This window comes from Brugia malayi (genome assembly GCF_000002995.4).
Source record: "Brugia malayi strain FR3 genome assembly, contig: Bm_v4_Chr3_scaffold_001, whole genome shotgun sequence".
In the NCBI taxonomy this organism is placed as follows: Eukaryota; Metazoa; Nematoda; class Chromadorea; order Rhabditida; family Onchocercidae; genus Brugia; species Brugia malayi.
In genome coordinates this window covers 9,067,943-9,089,154 of record NW_025062477.1, presented here as the reverse complement: position 1 = coordinate 9,089,154, position 21,212 = coordinate 9,067,943, and the positions used below count along the sequence as shown (strand labels likewise).

The window sequence follows — 21,212 nt, the reverse complement described above, 5'->3', positions numbered from 1 at the left end:
AAGTTGGCCAGAGTTAAGACTGAGTGGACTAGTAGGATTCAGGCTCTTCCTTTGACGTCTTTATTTTTATCTCTGTCAATTTATTACTTTACCTACTTGGCATGGCTTTCTGTTTTCCTTCGTGGTAGTCTTATCTGCATTTCTGATCTACTTTATGAAATGGAACAACAAATAAATCTGGTAGATTTATTAAGCATATTTAGAGCATCTTCTATCACTATCAAGTTCCATATATTAGAACTGTGGCAGGAAAGCATAGGAGTTTATGAGAGAACCTTATCTTAATTGTAGAAATCACAATAGCTCTTCTTTTGTATGTTGCAAACATATGTATAAATTGCCTGAACTATGAATGTGCACTAGCTTATCTTCACCTTATTTGTTCATTTTTCATTATTTTTTAAAAATCAAGCCAGGGTTTTTTTTCTGAGGTCCTGTTTTTGAAACATTGTTTCTTTCCCATATTACACATAGCAATATGGCAGTGCAATATCTCTCTCGCTTTCATTCTCTCTCTCGATGAATGATGGCTTAGAAGTGTTATGTAGAAGGAAATCGAAATCTGAAAGAGTACTTATTGGTTAAGGTGAAATATATAAGACTATAAGTCATTTCTGATTTTTCAGAATTGTTGAAATTGGTTTTTCTGGTTTGTTCGTGTATTCATTTCTTTTCATTGTTCGATTGTTAGTTTCATCGTAGTATTAAAAGTGGAAAAAAGGCGTAATCATTTTTTGGTGGAGTATTACATCGGCTACTATGCAAAGCTTGCGTTAGTTTTATTTGTTTTACCAAATTATAGATTATATTGGAAATTTTATATGGCAGTTGTCAAAGTAGAATTTGCAATTTCAGGTAAGCTGGTTAACAAGCCTCGTGTGGACGACTGGAATCCACTGGCGAAATTTTACTATGCAGACGAGGCACTGAATGCAGTGGCCAACGAATTAGATTCATTTGATGGACGTCGTGACCCAGAGCGTTGTAGCCAACTAGTTAACAAATTGAGGCAAGCCCAGGATCGTCTGTTGCATATAATTTGTTAGTTTGTCGTTGTTTTCGTCTTTAAACACTCTACTAAGTAATCAAAGTCAGGGGCATTATGTTAAGCATTTTTCATTTATTCAGCAAGTATTTCCACGTGAATCTTTAGAAAAGATGTTTCTGTTCTAAAACTGATTGGATCACATTGAGATATTAAAGTTACTAGTTTAAGATCAGAGACTATTTTCGAAAGATATTCACTTTTGCATTGTTACAGCAGAAATGATACAGCAAGTATTTCCACGTGAATCAGATCGTGCCTGTCGTGATTATCGCGTAAAGTTTCCGGAAGAAATTATGCATGACAATTTACCCGGACAGCTCTGGTTTGGCGCTGAGGCAAATGTTATACCTGTGTTTGGTTGTACTTTCTCAGTAGCTTATGATCCATATTTTTTGATTCTTTTTTGGTTTTTGATATTGTAATGTATTCACTTGGTAAATATATGAATACTAGATTAGATGCTACTGAAAGTGACACTAATAGACGTTTCATTTCAGTGTCTTACGGCAGGATCAAACATAATTGATCATGAAGTGGAATCAGAAGCCATAAGACCAATGGCTCGTGCATTAACGAAACATTTGGACACTTTGCGCGATTTGCTGAAAGATCAGTCTCTTAGAGATCCAACACATTATAGCGATAAAGTGAAGAGAAGTTTAAAGCATTTCGACCATCTTTTTGCGGAATTTGAATTAAAGTTAGTGAATGAAGTTAGTAGCGACAAAACATAAAAGCACTAGCTACATTATGGGAAGTGGATATTTTTAAAATATATTTTTCCTATTGTGGAAGATGGGCATCTCAGAAATGTATTTTAAAATGTTTTTTTTTTCTTTTTTTTTTCCAAGAGAAAAGTTTTCTTGCACGACATGAATAATACATAGATGCTTTCATGTTTTGTTGCCATAAATGTTTTGCGAGATATCTTGTATTCTAAGAAATTAGACTGATGTAGAATTTATCATCATTCTCGTTTCAAGAATCTATTTTTTGGTCAAGTTTATAAAATATTTGTTAATTTGTCGAATTCTTGTAACGTTGATTCAGTTAACAGCTTCAAATAATCAGTCTGCAGGAGTATTTCAGTTATGTAAGTGCAATGGTTCCAGTGAAGAGTGTGAGAGAATACGATTGTCAGCTGGATATTGCTGTTTTATTTTCGGAAGCATTAGATAGGTTTGTTTCTGCTCATAACCTCATTTACAAATGTTTATATATGACATGACCATTCAGTTTACAAAACTTCAGTTCTTGAGGTTTCGAGGTATCTTTGCACTTTTTAAAATCCCAGTCATGATGCAAATGAAATAAGTATTACTTCATTTATATTGCTTGCAGAGCTGTTAGATTAGATTATCTAACGCAGGATCAGATCGATGATTGTGATCCTATTGTGATGATTGCTGTCCCACGTTTAGCCATTGTTTGGTATGTTCTGCTTTTTAATTTCCGTTTTCTTTTTCTATCAGATTGAAAAGACCAGTTAACTAATGGATCCTTTATAGAGTGCTAATGTTATCTTAAATTCATCTGAGAATTGTTTAAAGAAATTGGTTTGCAGCGGTCTTTTGTATTTTCCGGAAGGGGCACTGAATGTGGATGCGAATCCTGAAACATTATCCAATATGTTTCGCTCATTTCATAGTCTGTTGGTGAAAATCCGTGACCTATTGCGTATTTTGAACTTGCATGAATTACGTCGTGTCGAGAAAGCTCTATGTACCGGTGAGACACAAGTTAAATTTGGTACGTTCAAACACTATTTACTACCTTAATTTTTCGGGAAGATATGCACAGATTCAATATGAATGTTCTAATTATCTACCTTCGACGTGTACTGGCAGACCATTGATACTTTTTTTCACTTTTTTTTTTTTTTTTTTTCACTTTTTTCACTTTTTTTTTTTTTTTTTTTCATAGTTCACTCAAACTATTAAAGCTGTTCCTTTTATTTAGCTCTTCCAGGTGAAGATAGTATCGTGGAAACACTGACTGTAGCAAATTTTCACTTGAAAACTACTGGAAAAGGAACTGGAAGGATTTTAGAAGCGCAGAATTTACAGTAAGAATTTAATTATTAATTATTAGAAAAGGATAACGAAGTTTTTACTTTGCTAAAAGGAATTTAAAAGACTGGTGTAGAGGGAAATAAAATACTAGTGTATACTTGGTGATTTGCAATGAAATCATCTTAACCATAGCACACTGTAATTTAGTGTATTGTGAAGAGAATGAGATTCTTAGTAATTTGATGCTTTCGGTGCTCTGTTTGTTCGTTAATTATTGATCTGTTCATGATAAGGAATGAATATATCAATTACTTGCATCAAGCTTATCGTTTTGCATATGTGTTAATAGAAATGGGTCAGCGGAAAATGATTAAATAAATAATAAACAAGTAAATGTAGCTGGAATAATGAATCCTTTAAAAAATTAAGTTCGTTTTCTATTTTACCAAGCTAATAAATTATTTTAGAAAAAGTTTTGGAAAAAACATTTTTTCTTTAATTTCATTGTAATTCTTATTTGTATTTTTTTAGATTTATGTATTTTCGCTATTCATTTCTTTTGGCAATTGTTTTCACTAGTTTATTTTGAAGATTTTTTTTGTTATTTCTTATCACTTTTATTCGTCGTTCTCCATGTCCACGTACATTTTGATCATTTTAACTAGCCGACCTCCATGTTTTACACAACGTTAACTCACTGAATTGTGACGCCACTTTAGTGATATCATCGTTATTTCTATAGTTTTTCTTATTAAGCTTCAAATAGAAATTGATTAGCTTTGTCTTTGTTTTTTTTTGTAGACCGAATGGCTCTTCGAGCTCAAATTCCTCAGATGGTGGTGACTGTGACGTATCCAGCGCTTCCGGTTCCGTATGTCACACAAATACATTTGCATATAAGATATTATCGCCAATCCGTCTCAAAGACAGTAGTGAAAGTAGCAGTATTGAGAATTCTTCGAAATTAGACCTTCTGATGTAAGTTAGAGTGTTATGATCTAGGTTATTGCTTGATCAAGAATTTAAAAAGACGATCCTGTGTTTGACTGAGAAACAGTTGTAAGAACTTGAGTGTTTTTGATGGATTTCTATAATAAGTGGTAGTATAATTGATTTCTTCAATGATTTAAAAAAAAAATGAAATTCTTAACAGTATGACTCATCCGCCTGACCCTCATCGCTTGCGTGCCCGATTCCGTTCTTCTGCCGATCTGATACATCGTTTATTTGTTTGCATATGCGGCGTTGCTGATCAGTTGCAAACAAATTACCCCACTGATTTACGACGTGTGCTAAAGATGATTTTGCAGCCGAACGATGTTGTGCCAGTCTTTGAGGCTTGTTTTTATTCTTGTTTGAATTTATCTGTCCTCCCAACTACTTTTTTCATTATCAAATGTGTCATATGTCATGCGGATTTACTTTCTTGATGTCTCGAAATTTCATCAAAAAATTTATTGGAAAAGGGTGGTTTTACTCATCATTCGCTGGTTCGCAAATTGTTTTAGAAGATAAGCAGATCTTTGAAAACTTTTCCTCATTCATTCATTCACTGGTGTTGGTTGGGTACCTGTAGTAGGCATATGTATTGTATCTGTGTTTCAGATATCCGGAAAAACAGCGCCAAATCCAGAGAATGAGGAGGAAATGGGTCTGGAAGTTCAGGAAGCACTTCCTCTACCTTCCCTTATAGGTTAGTTTTTGTTTTCTTTTTATATGGTCTTCAAGTGTAACATTTACATGAGATGAAAACCAAAATTGATCTTTTAAGATCTTTTTCTGTAGGTGTTCGTTGGGTACCAGATAGTGACTGCGAACAGTGCACTGCTTGTAGTGCGCAATTTACACTGGTCCGACGTCGTCATCATTGCCGCAATTGCGGGAGAATCTTTTGCTCACGTTGTTCTGCCAACTCCTTACCGCTTCCCGAATTGGGTTACGATAGAAAAGTAATAATTCCTTTATATTTATAGAAGCATTATTTTTCATTCTCTTTTATTATTTTTTTTATTATTGCTCGTTAAATTGTACACTTCTGTTCCTTTTTGCAAAAAACTATCCCAATTTAAGCTGTTGTTTTTATTTCTTGTTGTGATTATCTTGTTTGTTATTATATTATTGCTAATGCTGTCAAAATAGGAGTAGGAAATCATCTTTTATATACGAGATGGGATTATATTTTAATTATTCGTAATCCTATTTTTCATGTAATATACCGTTTTTCTTTAGTTTAAATGCTATTATAATTTAGAATTTTTATAAGAAATGTTTCCATATATATCTACATTTCAGGTTCGTGTATGTAATTTGTGCTTTCTGTACAAAATTAATCCATTTTCGCCTTGTACAGGTCAATCAAACTCGTCACAAAACCATTCAGTTATTGCATTTAATAGCGCTGTTACTTCTACTGCAGTTGGTATAGCTTTTCATTTTTTTCTGTTTTATCCTTCATTGGTCGTTAAATTGTACACTTTTGTTCCTTTTTGAAAAACTATTTTTGATATATATTTTTTTGAAAAAAAAATTTAAACTGTATGCCGATTAATAATTAAGCTGTAAGATAAAAGTTTTATCCCGGTACGCCTTCTTGTCAAAATTAATATCACTTCATTTCTCACTGATCTGTTATAGTATCATCTTTTTTAATGTGATATTGTTGTTATTGCAGTTAACATCTAATTGCAGTTAAGCTGCGGATCCAGACATTTTTCATCTGTTGTATCTGTTTATTCATATATTCAATTCATTATTTGCTCATTTTAGTGCTGAATCAGGTTGACCATGAAAGAAGCCAAGACGGGTCGCAAAGTAACGAGTCACCCACAGCAACAACAGCTACCACTATATAAATTTATTCGGGTCCTTTTGCTACAAATCTTTTTCCCTTGATTGTGCTATTGTTTACTGATTTCATGATCTGGAAGGAGTTTGTTATTTGAACTCGTGTTGTAAATTCCTGAAAGATCTCGAGATTTTTGCAATTTTAGGAGTGTTGTGGACATAAAAATAGACTTAAATTCTAATTATTATCTAATTAAAATCTAATATTAGTAGCGATATACTATTACAGCTTACTAGTTTCTCGGTATTATTCTCGTATACGATTTTCATCGAGCTAACAGATTTTTTTTGATTTTTTTTTTTTGTCGATTATTTCTTTACATATTTGATTACAGATATTAGAAGGCCCTAAATCTTTTTTTTAAAGGATTTCGTCCTAACACTGAACAAGCAAAAAAATTACCAATACATCAACACTAGTTTTTCATGTTCTAAGTAAACAATCTTTATCATATAATATTACATTACTTATTCCCTTAATGCGTGTTTTCATTACATATCCGGTACCTTTTTTTTTGCGCCTTAAATTTATCACTGAAATGGCATGTTTTTATTTGATGCTGTTACATGCCAGCACTTAATACACGTTAAAAGATATGAGCTTTTAATTTTCTTCTCTCTCTTTTGTTCAGTGCGAATATGATGGCATTTCCAAAAGTATTGTTATTTTTTGTTCTCCCTGACTTGCCTTAAACAAAAGTTTCGTTATTTCTGAGTCTTCTTACTAAATTTATAAAAGTGAGGAATTTCTAAAAATTATTGACTTTTTAATGCGGGATATTGCTTTAAGCTGTCAAGGTGACACTATTTGAAATTCAAGGGCAATATTTATTTTTGCGAGCGTATTTCTGGACATTTGTGATATGCTTGTTTATATTTTAAATATACAAGAAGTGGCATTCGTCAAGATGTTTTCTTAGTGTTTTAGAACTTTAAAAACCGTAATCTAGCACCATTTTTATTCTTGGAAAGTAAGATTGTAATAAAACTTCCACATTCTCCTCTTCTGTGTTCCGAAGATTCCTTTCAACGGTGTCCTTTCATGTATTTCTAACGAGTTTCGCTTCTTCACTCTCGTAATGTTACCATGTAACCTATAATTTTTCGCTTCTTCACTCTCGTAATGTTACCATGTAACCTATAATCCAAAACTCAGGTATTTCAAGCAACTCAGTATTCAAGGATGAAGCAGTATTCACGTGAATATACGTGGTGTTATTTCTGCCGAGGGTACATGGTACACCGGAATAAAACGTTACATTATAATTTTATAAGCATCGAGTAAGGGGTTCTTATATGCGGGAATCTATTGGTTGACCACATTTCGATGATAAGTATGGCTCTATGACTCTATAGAGAATGTCCTAGATAGCAAGAATTATGAACTAATAAGGCCTTCCATAGGATATTTATAGCCGCTAATTGATGTGTACTAAAAATCTATGTTAGGCGGTACTACTTGTTGGGTAACTGCAAAACGTTTGGAGCGGAAATATTGCATAACCTTCTCAGTACTTCATTTTTTTCAAATCGATGATTATAAGCGTGGTACTTTCCAGTAATATTTGTAACAGCCATCTTCAGGATTACGATCTATAAATAGCTAAACGTCGTGTTCATCTTTACGATGAGCAGCTACGCAGTGACTCAACGTCAACTCGATCATCTAAACTACACTTTGTTATTGCAAAAATAGCGAATGAACAACACACAAATATTACTTAAACCGCATTTTGATTGTCGCATTTCTTATGGAGCGTATTGCTGAGATCAAAGTAACTGAATAAACGTAACACAGAAGAAGAATTTCTTCCCCAAATTTTTAATAATCTTTCTTAGCTTCTTTGTAAGGTATCGAGAGAGAAAAAAATATCTGGATTTCTGTAGTCGTGACTTCGACTTTAGTTTTAAAAATTGAATGGTATACTGTGTCTTCAACCTTAATCCAAAAACATCTCACAAGGAAAAGGTTGGAAAAGCATGAAAATTTCCCACAGATCAAAGTTCAGCCAACAATTTTTATAAAACAAAGTTAATGGTAAATCATTCATATTAATTTTCCACTCATTCCTCCTTCGTCTATAGAGAAGTAATTTCAGTTAGGAACTGATATACATGAGATAGAAATAGTTGAACGACGATATGTTAACAGAACTACGAATAAATCAAAATATTAAGGGAGAAGAAAGAGGCAAAATAAAGCAACTAATCATAGCAGCAGATGATCTAATTTAAAGAAGTTCATTATCTTTTGAAAAAAATATAAATATTTTGCCGATTCAAAATATATTAATGCACATCTCACGAATTAGAAATTGGTGTAATTTGTACTGCACGACACATTCCAAAAATCAGAAAATTCACTGAAAACTTCACTCCTTAATTTTTAAAGTGATACGTAGAAGCGAAAAGGAGATTAAATTCAATTCAAAAAAAAAACTATTTCCGACGCAGCCAAGTCTCTGGTACCCATTGCACTTCATTTCTTAATTCATTCAAAATCTCCATAAGCCTAAAATTATATTTCATAAGTTTCCAATATTCCTTAACTGTAAAATTTAGGAATAACCTGAATAAGAACAGAATTCCCATTCTTTGCTTCTCACATCCTTTCATTCAGTTTTTAGTCCAGATAGATTTCAATAATTCAAAGTGTCCTACCATACAAAACCAGGTCAAAGAGAATATATTGAATGGTCTCTGAACCGAAATGGTATCTCAATCACACCCAAACTATAGGACTTCGTACTGTTTTCAGACTGCAACATCATTTTAAGAACGTGTTGTAAAAGAAACTTTGGGCTGCGTAACAATAGCACAGTAAACAAGTAAGGAAGGACCTTTTGAAAGTGGTGTCCAAGTTTTTGTTCACCAAAACAATATCAAACATTTTGGCATAACTGCTCTCCATCAGTCTCTTATTTTCCCGAATATAAGCTTCCATCTGCTCTTCAGTGTAAGGTTGTAGTCGAAGCTTATTTATTTCTCGAAAGTCGTCAGTTTCCGGAGGAGCGATCAATACAACAAGTGGCATAAATTCGGCATTGTATAAATGTTGCAAAGCTTGTGGCCCACAATCCAACAAACAAACCCGTCCGCTTCGAATACAACTACGTACTGTCTCCAAACTGCAACGTGATTTGAGCAGTAGAACCAAAGAAACTATAGGAAAGTTTCAGTTCTGAAACACCTAATGAATCTGTCCGGAAATATTATCTCATCCTTTTCTGTTGCTTTCCATAAAATTTGCTGAAATAAATGGGTGTAAGAAAAAGGAAGATGTAGAGACCTAGTGCCATAAAGTTGTTCATCTAGTTCACCCCATTCGATCATATCACCAGTTCGGATCCTCTCTAACATTTCTTCTTTCGTTCGGAAATAATATTCACGACCTTCCAACTCGTTAGGTTTTGGAACTCGTGAAGTATCTAAAGGATTTCTAAGCAAAGCTCATTGTAATGTTAGTAGTAGTAAAAATTATTAGGAAAAAGTTGTACAGCTGTCTGCTACAAAAGCGCCAATGCTATTGTTTACTTAGTTTCACATTATAAAGGATGAAGTTGGTCTTAAAAGTTCTGTGCTCACTCGCTTTACAGAGGTTCTTCAGAATAATAACCCTAATTTAGATAATTAGACATGCATGGGCATCTTACTTATTAATTAAATAATCTTTACAGTGGTAGTGCTGAACTAGTTAGCTTACAAGGAGTGGCAGATGTGAAGTATTCAGGCAAATGACTCAGAAGCATTGTTTTGAGAGTTCTGCGTCCGACACCTGGAACACCCAATAGTACCAAAACTCGCCGACCGAATGGGGAAAGCATTGAGACCTGCTCACCGATTATACTTACCGGACACAACCCTGTTTCATTTAAATCATTCACTTTCCGTCCCTGCAAAGCTTCAAAATTTTTTTTAAATCTGATTGATTTGTCCTTTGCCTCTAAATCATACGTATGATTTTGCCAAGTTTGACTTATCCCTTATTCATTACAGTATATTATTTTTTTTGTATATCCATCTAGATATCAGATCTGCTCCAAACTGGAAACGAGAGAACATATCTAAATAAATCTGAAATTCATTTCAAAAAGACAAAATTCTCATTGCTTAGATGCAGAACTGATAATGAGTGTTTTAAATAAATAATGAAAAAAATCGCATTATATTAAAATATTCAAATCTGCAACCTGAATCCAATTAGAATCCTTACTGAATGCTTGGATAACATCACCTTTCTTCAAATTCAAAACGTTGAAATGAACTGGTACACGACTATCGTGTGAACCATCATAATCCAGTATCGCACGATAATAAATCTAAATTTGAAATAAGAACACCTTTTAGTTTTTTCTAAGCAATTAAATTCCTAGATGTAAATAAATATACACTTACTGATGGCCCTTGATGTAGAGGTGTCGGCATCATTTTTAGCATTATTCTACCATTCAACTTCGTTAACTTCTTGATTTTGGTGACAGGCACTCCATTGATTTCAACGATTGCATCACCCGCACGAATTTCCTATCAAATTTCAATAAGTATTAATTATTACAACTGCATTCAAGAAATGATGTCAAAATATATTGATAGTTTAGGGATCGATATTGAATTAAAACAAATTTGATGTAACTTCTTGCACTAGCTTTGAACGATTTCAACTTAATGTCAAACTCTTATATATCTGTAATTCTAGCTTATAAGCTTGAATTATTTAGAGTGATAACTGCAGAAGACATACTCTTTTATCCAGTATTCTATCATTATTCTTCATAAAAAAATTGCTAACATCACTAAGCTAAACCACATTATTTAACAGGTACATGGAACCGATATTAATAAAAGAATACTTTAGAGACAGAGTCAGGCTTCACTCGGGTAATAATGATCAGATTGGCAACTCGATCGTAGTCAATTTCATGGAATGGATTTTGACTAAGTTCTATGATTCTCGTAGTCATCGGGATTGACATTTCAGATGATAAAGCAGATGATATTTCAGTATCTTTCCAAGTTAATTTCGTTGTATTAAACATTTTTGATTTGTCAGCATGAAGTTCTGCGATTTCATTAATCGTCGTCACTGACTGATCAAAATCATCATTGATCGGTATGACGTGGAATGCTTTGGTTGTAACTACTCTTTCTGTTACCATTGTACGCTTCTTAATACCCGTTTTCGGATCTTCTGTCAACGTTTCTTTACAAACTACCTAAATTTTGAATAAATTACGTATTAAAGATTTATATTATAGATTTTCGAAGTTCAATTTCGACAAAATTTTCAAATTTTACTTCCTGATTTTATTTTTCAATTAGTGCCTGAATAAATATGAAGTGATGGAAGTCTTTATATTCCAATTTGAAATAAAAAACGAATTGGATAAATAATGCCGTTCTTAAGTAGAAGAATGAAAAAATTTTGAATACTGTGTTGTGAAAATTGTTTCTGTAAAAAAAGTTAGTTAATTTGAGAAATGTTTTCTGTTGAGACTGAAATAAACAATGAGCCAAACAGAAATGTTCTGGCCATGTTAGGATACATTTCGCCATTCCATTCATCTATTTCTTATATTTTTTACAAACGGTTAGTGTCGTCCTTCAAGTATTCAAGTTGATTCACAAAACTGATATCTTTAATGAAATGCCTGTCCTATTTGATTAAAAAACAACACAGCCTGAATGTCACTGAAATCGATTAACATTGCACTTTTCTGAAATGAAATATCGCTGTATTCTGCAAGAAATCAATGATAGAAATACAATCGATAGATTCGGAAGAATCAGTAATTCATCGGTTTAGATAACAATTAATTTTGCCACAAAATGACTAAATGATTCATTTGTTCTGAAAATGATAAAAAACATTTCATTTCCTAAACAAAATCGAACTTTTAAATTTATAAGTGGCTTTCGCTCAAGAAAATCCATCTGCGATTTTCTGACAAAGTTACACATACTCTTCCGAATTTCTTCCCTTCAGTGCTGGATAAATAGATTCTGCAATTCATGCAGGTTTCTTCAGTCACTTCATTTATCACATTATGATTGCTGGTTAATGTTTGGTACTTCCGTATCCAAAAACAAGTTAATATTTTATGGTTTTTAAAAAGAAATTCCCAAGACATCTGTTTTTCTTCCTTGGTATTAGTATGGCTTTTTTCCAGTCTGCATCGGTTGGAGAAAGTTAGCCAACTTGAACTATTCTTTAACTATCAATGTAATGCAGCTTACAGGTTGCATTTAAAGTGTCGCCTATGCACTATCACAAATGATGTGCTGTAGAGGTAGCTCTAATGATGGATCCATAATTCAAGACAGAAAATTTGATGCCTAGAACATTCATGGGACAGAATTCGGAGAATATTTAGTATATTTATGGTAATGAAACGTTCTTGGAATTAAAGAAAAAAAAAAAACAGATTTTCGGGGAAAAAAGAGAGATACATCCTGCAATAGCAAAGATTGAACTCAATACAAAATAGAGATGTGTGATTTTTGTCAAATTTTAACAAGATTCTATTACTAAATCTTCGCTAAAAAGTAAATCAAACAATATAATCGTCTGTCATAATGGCACAGGACAATTTCACCCATTTAATGAACTTTGACAAAAACTGATCAATATTTGCAAAGTTTTTACGAGGAGATTTCGTGCTGCTTTTTTTGATAGAAGAACATAGAGAAAATAATTTTTGGAAATTTCCAAGAGAAAGCTAACCTTCACATCTGGATCCTCATTATGTCTCTCTTTGATGTTGATTGACATTAAATCATCAGTGATACCATTGATTCTTTTTGAGATATTATTGATAGAAGATTTATGTTCTGTATTCGAATTGGCGATACCTTCTAGCTGCTCAATACGTTTTAATAAGGCATGTAAACAATGCCACAGATTATCCACATTGGTTTGTAGACTTGTCACCTCAACATTCATCTCGAATTATCGTCTGCTATAATAGCCACCATAAAATTCTCAATTCAGCAAAAATTATATTTCGACATAAAAATTTTCATTTTTCACACTTTGTGTCAATAGATATTTATCGGTTTTAGCAATTACAAGTACTTCATGATCAAACTCTGACGAAAATAAATCTGTATGTTTAATTTTTAGATTTTGATATCGTTGTAATACATAATTAAGTGAATTCTGAATAAGTTTGACCTGAAAATTCGTTATAAATTAAGAAAGATACAATTAAACAGTGCTGATAACCGAGAAAAGTGAGCTTAGCATTAAGAAAGTCAAAACTCCAGTCGTATCAGGTAATGTAGATGGAATGAGCTGAAAAAAAGTCTCTGGTAGATATTCTCTACAGTTTAAGTCCTACTCTAATACAAAATATTATAATTATATAAATGAGGCTAGAATGAAATTAGTGGTGAAATATTTTCCTTGAATATATTCATAAAACGGAATAAATTCAGTAAATCAATTAAAAAGGTAATAAGAATAAAGAGTTCGTTGATGATGGTCACCTGACTTCAGCATATTAAAAAATTATGTACCAATTTGAAAAAAAATCAGTTTTATTGAAAAAATTTTATTGAATTCTAAAAAAAGAAATCAACTTTAACATGATTTTTATTTGAGATTTAGATCGAAGCTTTGATGATGACATCATTTGCGAAATTAATACCTGAGATTTGAATTTTTTCGCTTCATTTCTTCCCTCAACATACTCAAGAATTTTTTAACTTCATTAGAAATGGTCCCATATTTTTCGAAAAGACTGTTTTAGCTTAGTTAGTAATACAAAATTTCTTACCAATAAACTTTATTTAAGTTCGGGGAAGGAACATTTATATTCATCGCTAATAGAAATAGAGGTCAACGGTACTCTGTGAAGAAATTCAGTAACAAATTTTATATTTTCCTCTTGAAAAATAAGTTCTGAGGAATTTCCACCTGAAATAAACTGCAATTAATGTCAGTCAATGCGGAAGAAGAATAAGAAAATGTGAAACAGCGCAAATCTCAGAAAGAGTATGCAAGCGAATTAATAATGTACGATAGGCAATATCAATAAATAAATTAAGCAAATAAATAAGTGATATACTTAAGTGTACAAAGGTCAAAAGATCAAAAAATTCAATTTTCATTTTAATTATTATTCAAGTCCACCTCATATAGCCAGATCATTCCAAACAACAGCCAAAATATCATTCTGATTCCGCAAAGCGTTTACTTGGAACTGAAAATTTCATGGAATTTTTTAGCTACTATGGCTGAATAAATTACTCATCCAGATATTTCACAGCCACTTCCAGTATGATTAGTATTAGTACTATGTAAAAAAGTGTTCTCAGTTGATGAAGTATGCCAGCCATTCTACAATCCGGAAATCTATTAGCAGCAGCTCAGAAATCCAGAAGTAACGAATCAATTCCTTTCGCTCGTCCATTTATTGTAAGCAATAACAATTTCAGTAATTCACTAATAATCTTATAAAATCATTCTTGATCGATCTAAATTTCGCAAATATAGAACATGAAAAGTGAAGAATTGAATTAATAATCGGATCGACTATGATCCCAAATTTTATTAGAACACAGAAGAAATCTGTTTTCAAATTTCATGTAAACTAAAGGACTTAATAGTTTACAATACAGATGTGATGACAATGTCTTCATCGTTATCCATTTTTGCTTGTAGCATTTGCATATACACAACTTTATGTGCTTATAAATGTGCCAGTAATCTGCAACCTTATTATCAATCTGTGTTTGACAAATATGTTACAGAATACAGTGAATGGAACTGACAACGAGCGGAGCGGATGTGCCGCAGTTCAATGAAAGCGATCCATTTCTACTTTCTTTTATTCAGTTTTGACACGGAAAGTATGTTTTTTGTTTTTAATAATGCATATCGCAGCATATTTCAGTCAGAAAATAAAACACATAAGTTTTTCTGAACAAGAAATTGAATTTTCAAAAAACTTCTGCCGGTGACACGTAACAAACATTATGTGATCAGCCAAATAATTGTCGATGCGGACCGAATATGTCGTAAGTGTCGGCAGTGACAGCAGAAGTTAATGCGGGATCGATTAGTGCATGGGTGACTTGCAATATAAACGCCTTATGAAAAACGAATAATGATTGACTCTGTTCTCTTATGCTTCTGCTATGACAACAATAACAACAACAACAACAACACTTTCCCATCTGATTGTTGTCAAAAGAACCGCCAATCATTGACTTTCATTTCGTGCTTTCCCCCATGATTGTAAACTATGCTATAACATCAGCAAAATCAATAAATGCCTTTAAAATTTCGACTTCGTACTCAATTCCGTCGATTAGATCTAACTTTTAATTAAAAATAATATGAATAAACATAAAAGGTACAAATAAAGAAAGTGCTTTCTTTCTGATTTCCTATTAAATCATATGAAAAGCAATTTTGGTAATACTCAGACCTTTAACTATCGCGAAACTCGAAATAATTTTCGCGAAGCTCCGCATAACTTACGAAATGTATCAAATAAAGTCGTATTACATCCATAGAATAAAGGACTGTCTTATTTTACCCGTCAAACAGCCGTTCCAAATTCATTATCTAAATACAGTACAGCACTCGGTTGATTACCTGAAAAGATTACGCCTGTCATTATATATCTATCTTACTGCATATGTATTGCTAACTGCATTGCTTCCACAATTAGCAGGTTTTTTTTTGGAAATAGCAACCATTGCAGGACGGAGCAATCTATACCTTTACGACAGTGCTAGCTTTCTTCATTATCCTCTCTTTCTACAACAGCTTGAAACTATTTATTTTGTACCCTCTTTCAAATAGATTGTTTACATGGTATCAGTTCTTTATTTAGTTGACCTTTGTTTCGTCATTGATTTTAAATTATGTTTGAATCTACAAGATCAACAACTTTTGCTTAACTGACTCCTTTATGACTTGTTAAGTGGTAATTAGATTTACTTGTAAACGAGGTCAACAACGCTTTGTTAGGCTGATATCTCTTTCGGCAAGTCAACTTCTCATTGTAAATCACATACATTGTTTTTTCATATGCTTGCTATATAAGGAGGTCATTCATGTTCAACATTTCACTGACTAAGGTCCAATTTCAACTTTTCATATGCGCTCGCCAAACTCAATCCCTTATCTAATTAATTGTTTTCCTCACCTAATTTTCATAGGCAAATACTACGAACTTATAAGCATATTCTCGATATAGTTTGCATCGTGGTTGCTAACGAATAAAATCCTCATAACAGATCTTTAAATCAAAGCATTTGTCTGTATCAACTACAAGGAAGACTCCTGAGCATACGAAAGTCTAATTCGACTCTAATCTACAAGAAACAAGTTTCACGACACTAACTAAATCAGAAGTGATGAATAATCAACCCAAAGAAACTTTTTGAATCCTAAATGTTCGCATAATGACTTACATGAAAGCATAAATGCACACTCTGAGTTGTAGTCTACACAAGAGCCAACTTTGAAATATGAGAAAGGATACACTTTATTTTGCTGATAAAGATGATGACAATGTGATAACAATGGACAGTATACTTAACTGCATTCCATAAAATAGCTATTATTATATCATTCATACAAGCATAAAAACAGCCTAACTAGGAAATAAAGTATCCATCAGTTTTATCAGCCTCTGCACGTTTTAATGCTAAATTTTAAATTCCTATGTACTTTGCGCTACCTCACTTTTCTGAATTGGTTCTTTCCCTCATCTATTTGTTGCGGTTTCCTGCTAGCTCTTATTCTAAATATTTAATTCATCTTTTGCTTCTTCCGCGACTTTTCGGACTCTGTAATTATTTTTTCACATACATATACAAATTCTAGTAGCAAATAAAAATATTTAAATAATCCATCTTGCATAAGTCAAATTCTAAGTAGCCTTTAGAGACTGAATGTACGATTGACCGCATGAAAAGTGTGCTAATCGCACTGAACAATTCTATGGAGTAATTATGTGAGGAAGAAGAATAAAATCTTCGGCGTGGACAAATTCATAAATCACGCGTTGTAAACAAACAGCGCCTAGTTTTCTCCTTTCTTTTTTTCCATCATAATGGATTTGAAAACTTTTAACAAAGTGAAAAAAATTTTTTTGCTTTGCTGTTGCTGTGAATCCTGCACTTTTTCAAAATGAATCTTAAAGAGGACTCTACATTTGGAATTCAACATTCTTCAGATCTTATTCTAAACAATCGTTATTTGGGATTGCTTTTTATAAAGATTAGTTGAGTGTGTTTCAATCTTTTGAAATTAGTATGATCTCTCACTTGCAAAAAAGGCAGTCACTATGATGGGATTATAAACTTTAAGAAATATTTGAGGTACTTGTTGAAAAACCAAATTATAATTGTATGAAAGCCATAAAACTAAAATCTATCTTATTTGAGCATTCCTTATACAACAAATGTTCCAATCTCATGCAGAAAATCATTTAACCAATATTTATCTTTCAATTTTAACTCGAATATGTGTAGAAATTTGCTCCCAATTAGATTGTTTACAAATTATCAGTTCTTTATTTAGTTGATCTTTTGTTTTGCTTGTCGGTTGCTTACTAACTCTAAATTATATTCCAATTTAACTAGGTTAACAGTTCTTTATTTACCTAACCTCCTTTGCGGCATGTTCGCTCCTTCTTGTAAATCAAGCCTTGTCATAAGTTAGTCTACAGTATAACCTTTGTCTAAGTTAGTTTTTGTGGATAGCAATCTGGCATTCACTGCCAATTACTTCCTTAAACTGTTTAATTTTATTCGATAACAACGACAAATCTTCATCTCAGTAAAATAAAGGTAAACATATTCGGAGCATCGGTAAACATAACTCAACTGGTCAGTTAGCTGTCTATGACTGGATACTATCTGGTCAGAATAATAAAGCCATGCAATCTACTATGAAAATAACAAAAGAAGCATACCATTTTCATAACTTAGCTTTGAACAACTGCACAGAAATGACAAAGTTAACAGCAATATCTATTATTATCTGAAAGATTTCTAATTTGTTAGAAAAAAGTCGATTCGAAAACAGATTGAACTGGAAAAGTGACAGACACACAAAAATTGGAAAACTGTAAATAAAATCTGATTCAAATCGGTTCAAATCACTAATGCGATTTAGCTATTCAATCTTACCAAGTTTTTGAAAAAATATATAAAAAATTGTATGCATCATTCACTTACTGTTCCACTGTTATGCAGGAACATTTGAATTATTCCATGTGAGTAAAGACATATGATAATAAGAAGCAACTAGATATAGCAGACGAATTGATTGGCCAAAAGTGGACTTATTGGGGGTCTCCAGGCTCAAATCGGCTTTGCCCAACCCAATCCAAGTGTTATCCTCCCCTATGCATTAGAAAAATTTTTTACTCTGCCTAGCGATTTCTAACCGTCATTCTGCTTTCAAAAAGAATTTGTTGGAGACCAGCACTTGGACACTCACTAAACTAGTAAGCACTGCAATATAGCTGAATCATTCGAGCTTCATTTGGGTCTCCAGACTCTACTGAAAAAGAACAAGCAATACAAATCAATGGATGGACATTTGCAATAACCAATGAAATAAAAATGTATTCTACGATTTTAAATTGTTGCGGTAAGAGTCAAGAATAGAATGAAAGGTTAATCGGTTGGAGCGAAATGGAAATTGTGATAAATCAGTCACTCAAAGTGCTAAGAAAAGGTGCACCACAAATAATATATTTTTATAAAACTTCGAAACTAATTAACTGTTGAAAAAGAAATCGTGATGATCATTATAACTGATCACTGCAAAGATCACTGAATCGATAAGCGACGAAGGAATAATGTTGTGACTGTGAGTATTCTGTTAATTTAGTCCAACAAATCTATTGAGCTAGGGTGTGGAAAGCATAGAGCTTTTAATTATATTTTAATTATCATCAAACTTCTGTTCTTAAAATGGTCTAACTACGTAACTGCTGTAGAAGGCTTTTTTAACGTAAAAAACTGCAGTACCAATTCACAACTAAACAATAATCATGCAACAAGTCATGTAAGAAGACGACAAATACTACATCTTTAAATAATAACTGAAGAGACAGACAGACCACTTGATATTTCAAAAAAGCGCTGGAATATGTCTTTTGAAAATCCAAAATGATAGTAGACATAAAAAGGAAAGTGAATGATTTGGCTTGGAGAATCCATTCTAAAAGTGGGCATTTTTATTTTTTCAATAAAAGTCAGTTCATGTGGCCAAGATCTAAACCGATAAATGAAAATATCAACAAGAGAAAGAAAATAGATTCCTAAAGACGACAGAACTGAATAAAAAGAAAGCATACGGAGAAATTTCAGAGTAATGTTGAATAAACTGAAATAAAATTGTGAAATAAAATATTGAATAAATTGAAGTATTGAATAAGACGTATTTCTGAACATTAATTATAGTTAGAATAGACTAATGGATCATGAATAAAACGATTGCTAATAATTAAAGCTATCGCCAACAAGTATGTGAAATGATTTCCTTGTAAATTTTTCTCTATAAGCAATACTATACCTTCGGTGTTTTTCAAATTGCAGAAGAGAAAATTATGAGGAAGCATAAAATAACTCAAAAATTTATAACAAATTTTTCATATCAAGCTAGCGCAAACAATCTAAAAACAGCCTTTTCATAAAGCACACAAGTCATCATAATCTGGAGAGATATAAAACCCAAAAATCCCAATGCAATTTTAATCAAAAAAATTCCGGACAAAATCTGAGAGAGCGATAACTTTTCATCCATGTGATAAATATTATGAGAGATCGCAGAGCGCTCCATATCATATTATAATTCGCAAACACTAGTATTTGCGACACTGAATTTATCTTTCATATAGACTGTATGACCACCCAAAACTTTACTCTAAGAAGAAGCAGTAGTACTGAATGTTCATTTGTTCCTTTCCATAAATCTCCTCTGCAACATGAACTGAGAATAGATGGATGAAAGCTGATTGCATTATATGAGCATCACTTCAACCTTATGTGACTCGAGCTGTTTGAATGGAGCATTCTTTAACATATCTTCTAATTAATGATTCATTTTGTTAGATGCTACTAATTTTGCTCGTGGCAACGAACAGTTCAGATTTAGATGGATAATAGATAGATCAATATTAATGCTTCAGCTAGTTGAATTCATCAGCATTAGCTTACTTGGAATGACTTCCCATCTAATTTATAACCATTTCTGGCCTCATTTTCTTTGCCACTCTGAATTCCACTTACAGAGCTAGCAATGATAGGAACTTAAAAGAATATAAAAAACTCTTGTCTCCGAATTTCATCCACAATCTCAAGGAACTTAAATGAAACTTATGGAAACCACATGCATCACAAGTGTATCTAAGGATAACACTCAGTCATGCATCTGAAATCATCAGGTTGAGGAAAAGCAGGAGTTCGCATTTAAATGAAACGCATACAAAAGATAACCTTCCCCCATCTAAACCTTATATTTTAACGATCACCACCGAACACCTAGACATATTTTAATCTATAGGAAAAGCTTCAGAACACAATAAATCGAACATATGCAATTTCCAGAATAATTTTCTGCAATAATTATGAGCTTGGAAACAAAATCACATTTACTCGCATCCCACAATACAAACAACTTCCCCATAGAATTAACAAACACATTGACTAGCAGCGGATACCCGTAAAAAGTAAAGAATTTCATTCAAACCGACAATAAGTGATTCTTCACATCATCTTCAAGACAATTTCCTCAGAGATTACCTGATGCCACAGTGCATCCGCTACTGCAAAATGATGCTCAATACAACGTATACAGTAAGCGATAGTTAGAACTTTTACCAATTTCTTACTTTTCAGGTTATTTTCATGAAGCAAATAGTAAACGTTACGGATAGCAGTTAAGCAAATAAATCATCAAAAGTGCAGCTAATATCCTTCATCCCCGGACCATCACATTACAAAACAAGTACTCAAAAAATTTGACTCATTCATCACTTTGAACTTATATCCAGTACTGAAGAAGTAATTCTTAAGCAAATAAACTTCTCTGGGTGGGACTATGCCCAAATGATCTTTGAAACAATAAATGCTTTCTATAACAAAGTGTATACATGAACAAATATGTATAACAATATAATCGTGAACAGGTGATATCAGAGCTCATATTCTTTCAGAAAAGAAAAAATACTGAGCTATTCTGTTGTATCAGGAACAAGCAGAGTTTCTTTGTTAAAATTGCTGCATCAATCCAAAATCCTAATACCTAAAAAGAATTTCTCAGGTATTTGATACAA

At 32.6% G+C, this 21,212-nt stretch overlaps 2 protein-coding genes across 2 annotated transcripts; one reads left to right on the top strand and one right to left on the bottom strand.

Moving 5' to 3' along the window:
* Positions 1-759: 759 nt before the first annotated feature.
* Bma-lst-2 (Uncharacterized protein) lies at positions 760-5,912 on the top strand (the record flags this gene model as incomplete). The annotated part of the gene is made up of 14 exons (XM_043080556.1): positions 760-772; positions 856-1,041; positions 1,262-1,383; positions 1,546-1,748; positions 2,138-2,227; positions 2,390-2,479; positions 2,613-2,797; positions 3,017-3,113; positions 3,862-4,038; positions 4,214-4,397; positions 4,666-4,753; positions 4,846-5,009; positions 5,353-5,479; positions 5,827-5,912. The coding sequence occupies 14 exons, from the start codon at positions 760-762 to the stop codon at positions 5,910-5,912; spliced, it is 1,812 nt and encodes a 603-aa protein (XP_042936490.1).
* Positions 5,913-8,343: 2,431 nt separating this feature from the next.
* Bma-magu-3 (Uncharacterized protein) lies at positions 8,344-12,844 on the bottom strand (the record flags this gene model as incomplete). Its single annotated transcript, XM_001901334.1, has 8 exons — positions 8,344-8,416; positions 8,745-9,032; positions 9,194-9,332; positions 9,608-9,797; positions 10,095-10,223; positions 10,300-10,428; positions 10,755-11,117; positions 12,626-12,844. The coding sequence occupies 8 exons, from the start codon at positions 12,842-12,844 to the stop codon at positions 8,344-8,346; spliced, it is 1,530 nt and encodes a 509-aa protein (XP_001901369.1).
* Between the last annotated feature and the right edge of the window lie 8,368 nt (positions 12,845-21,212).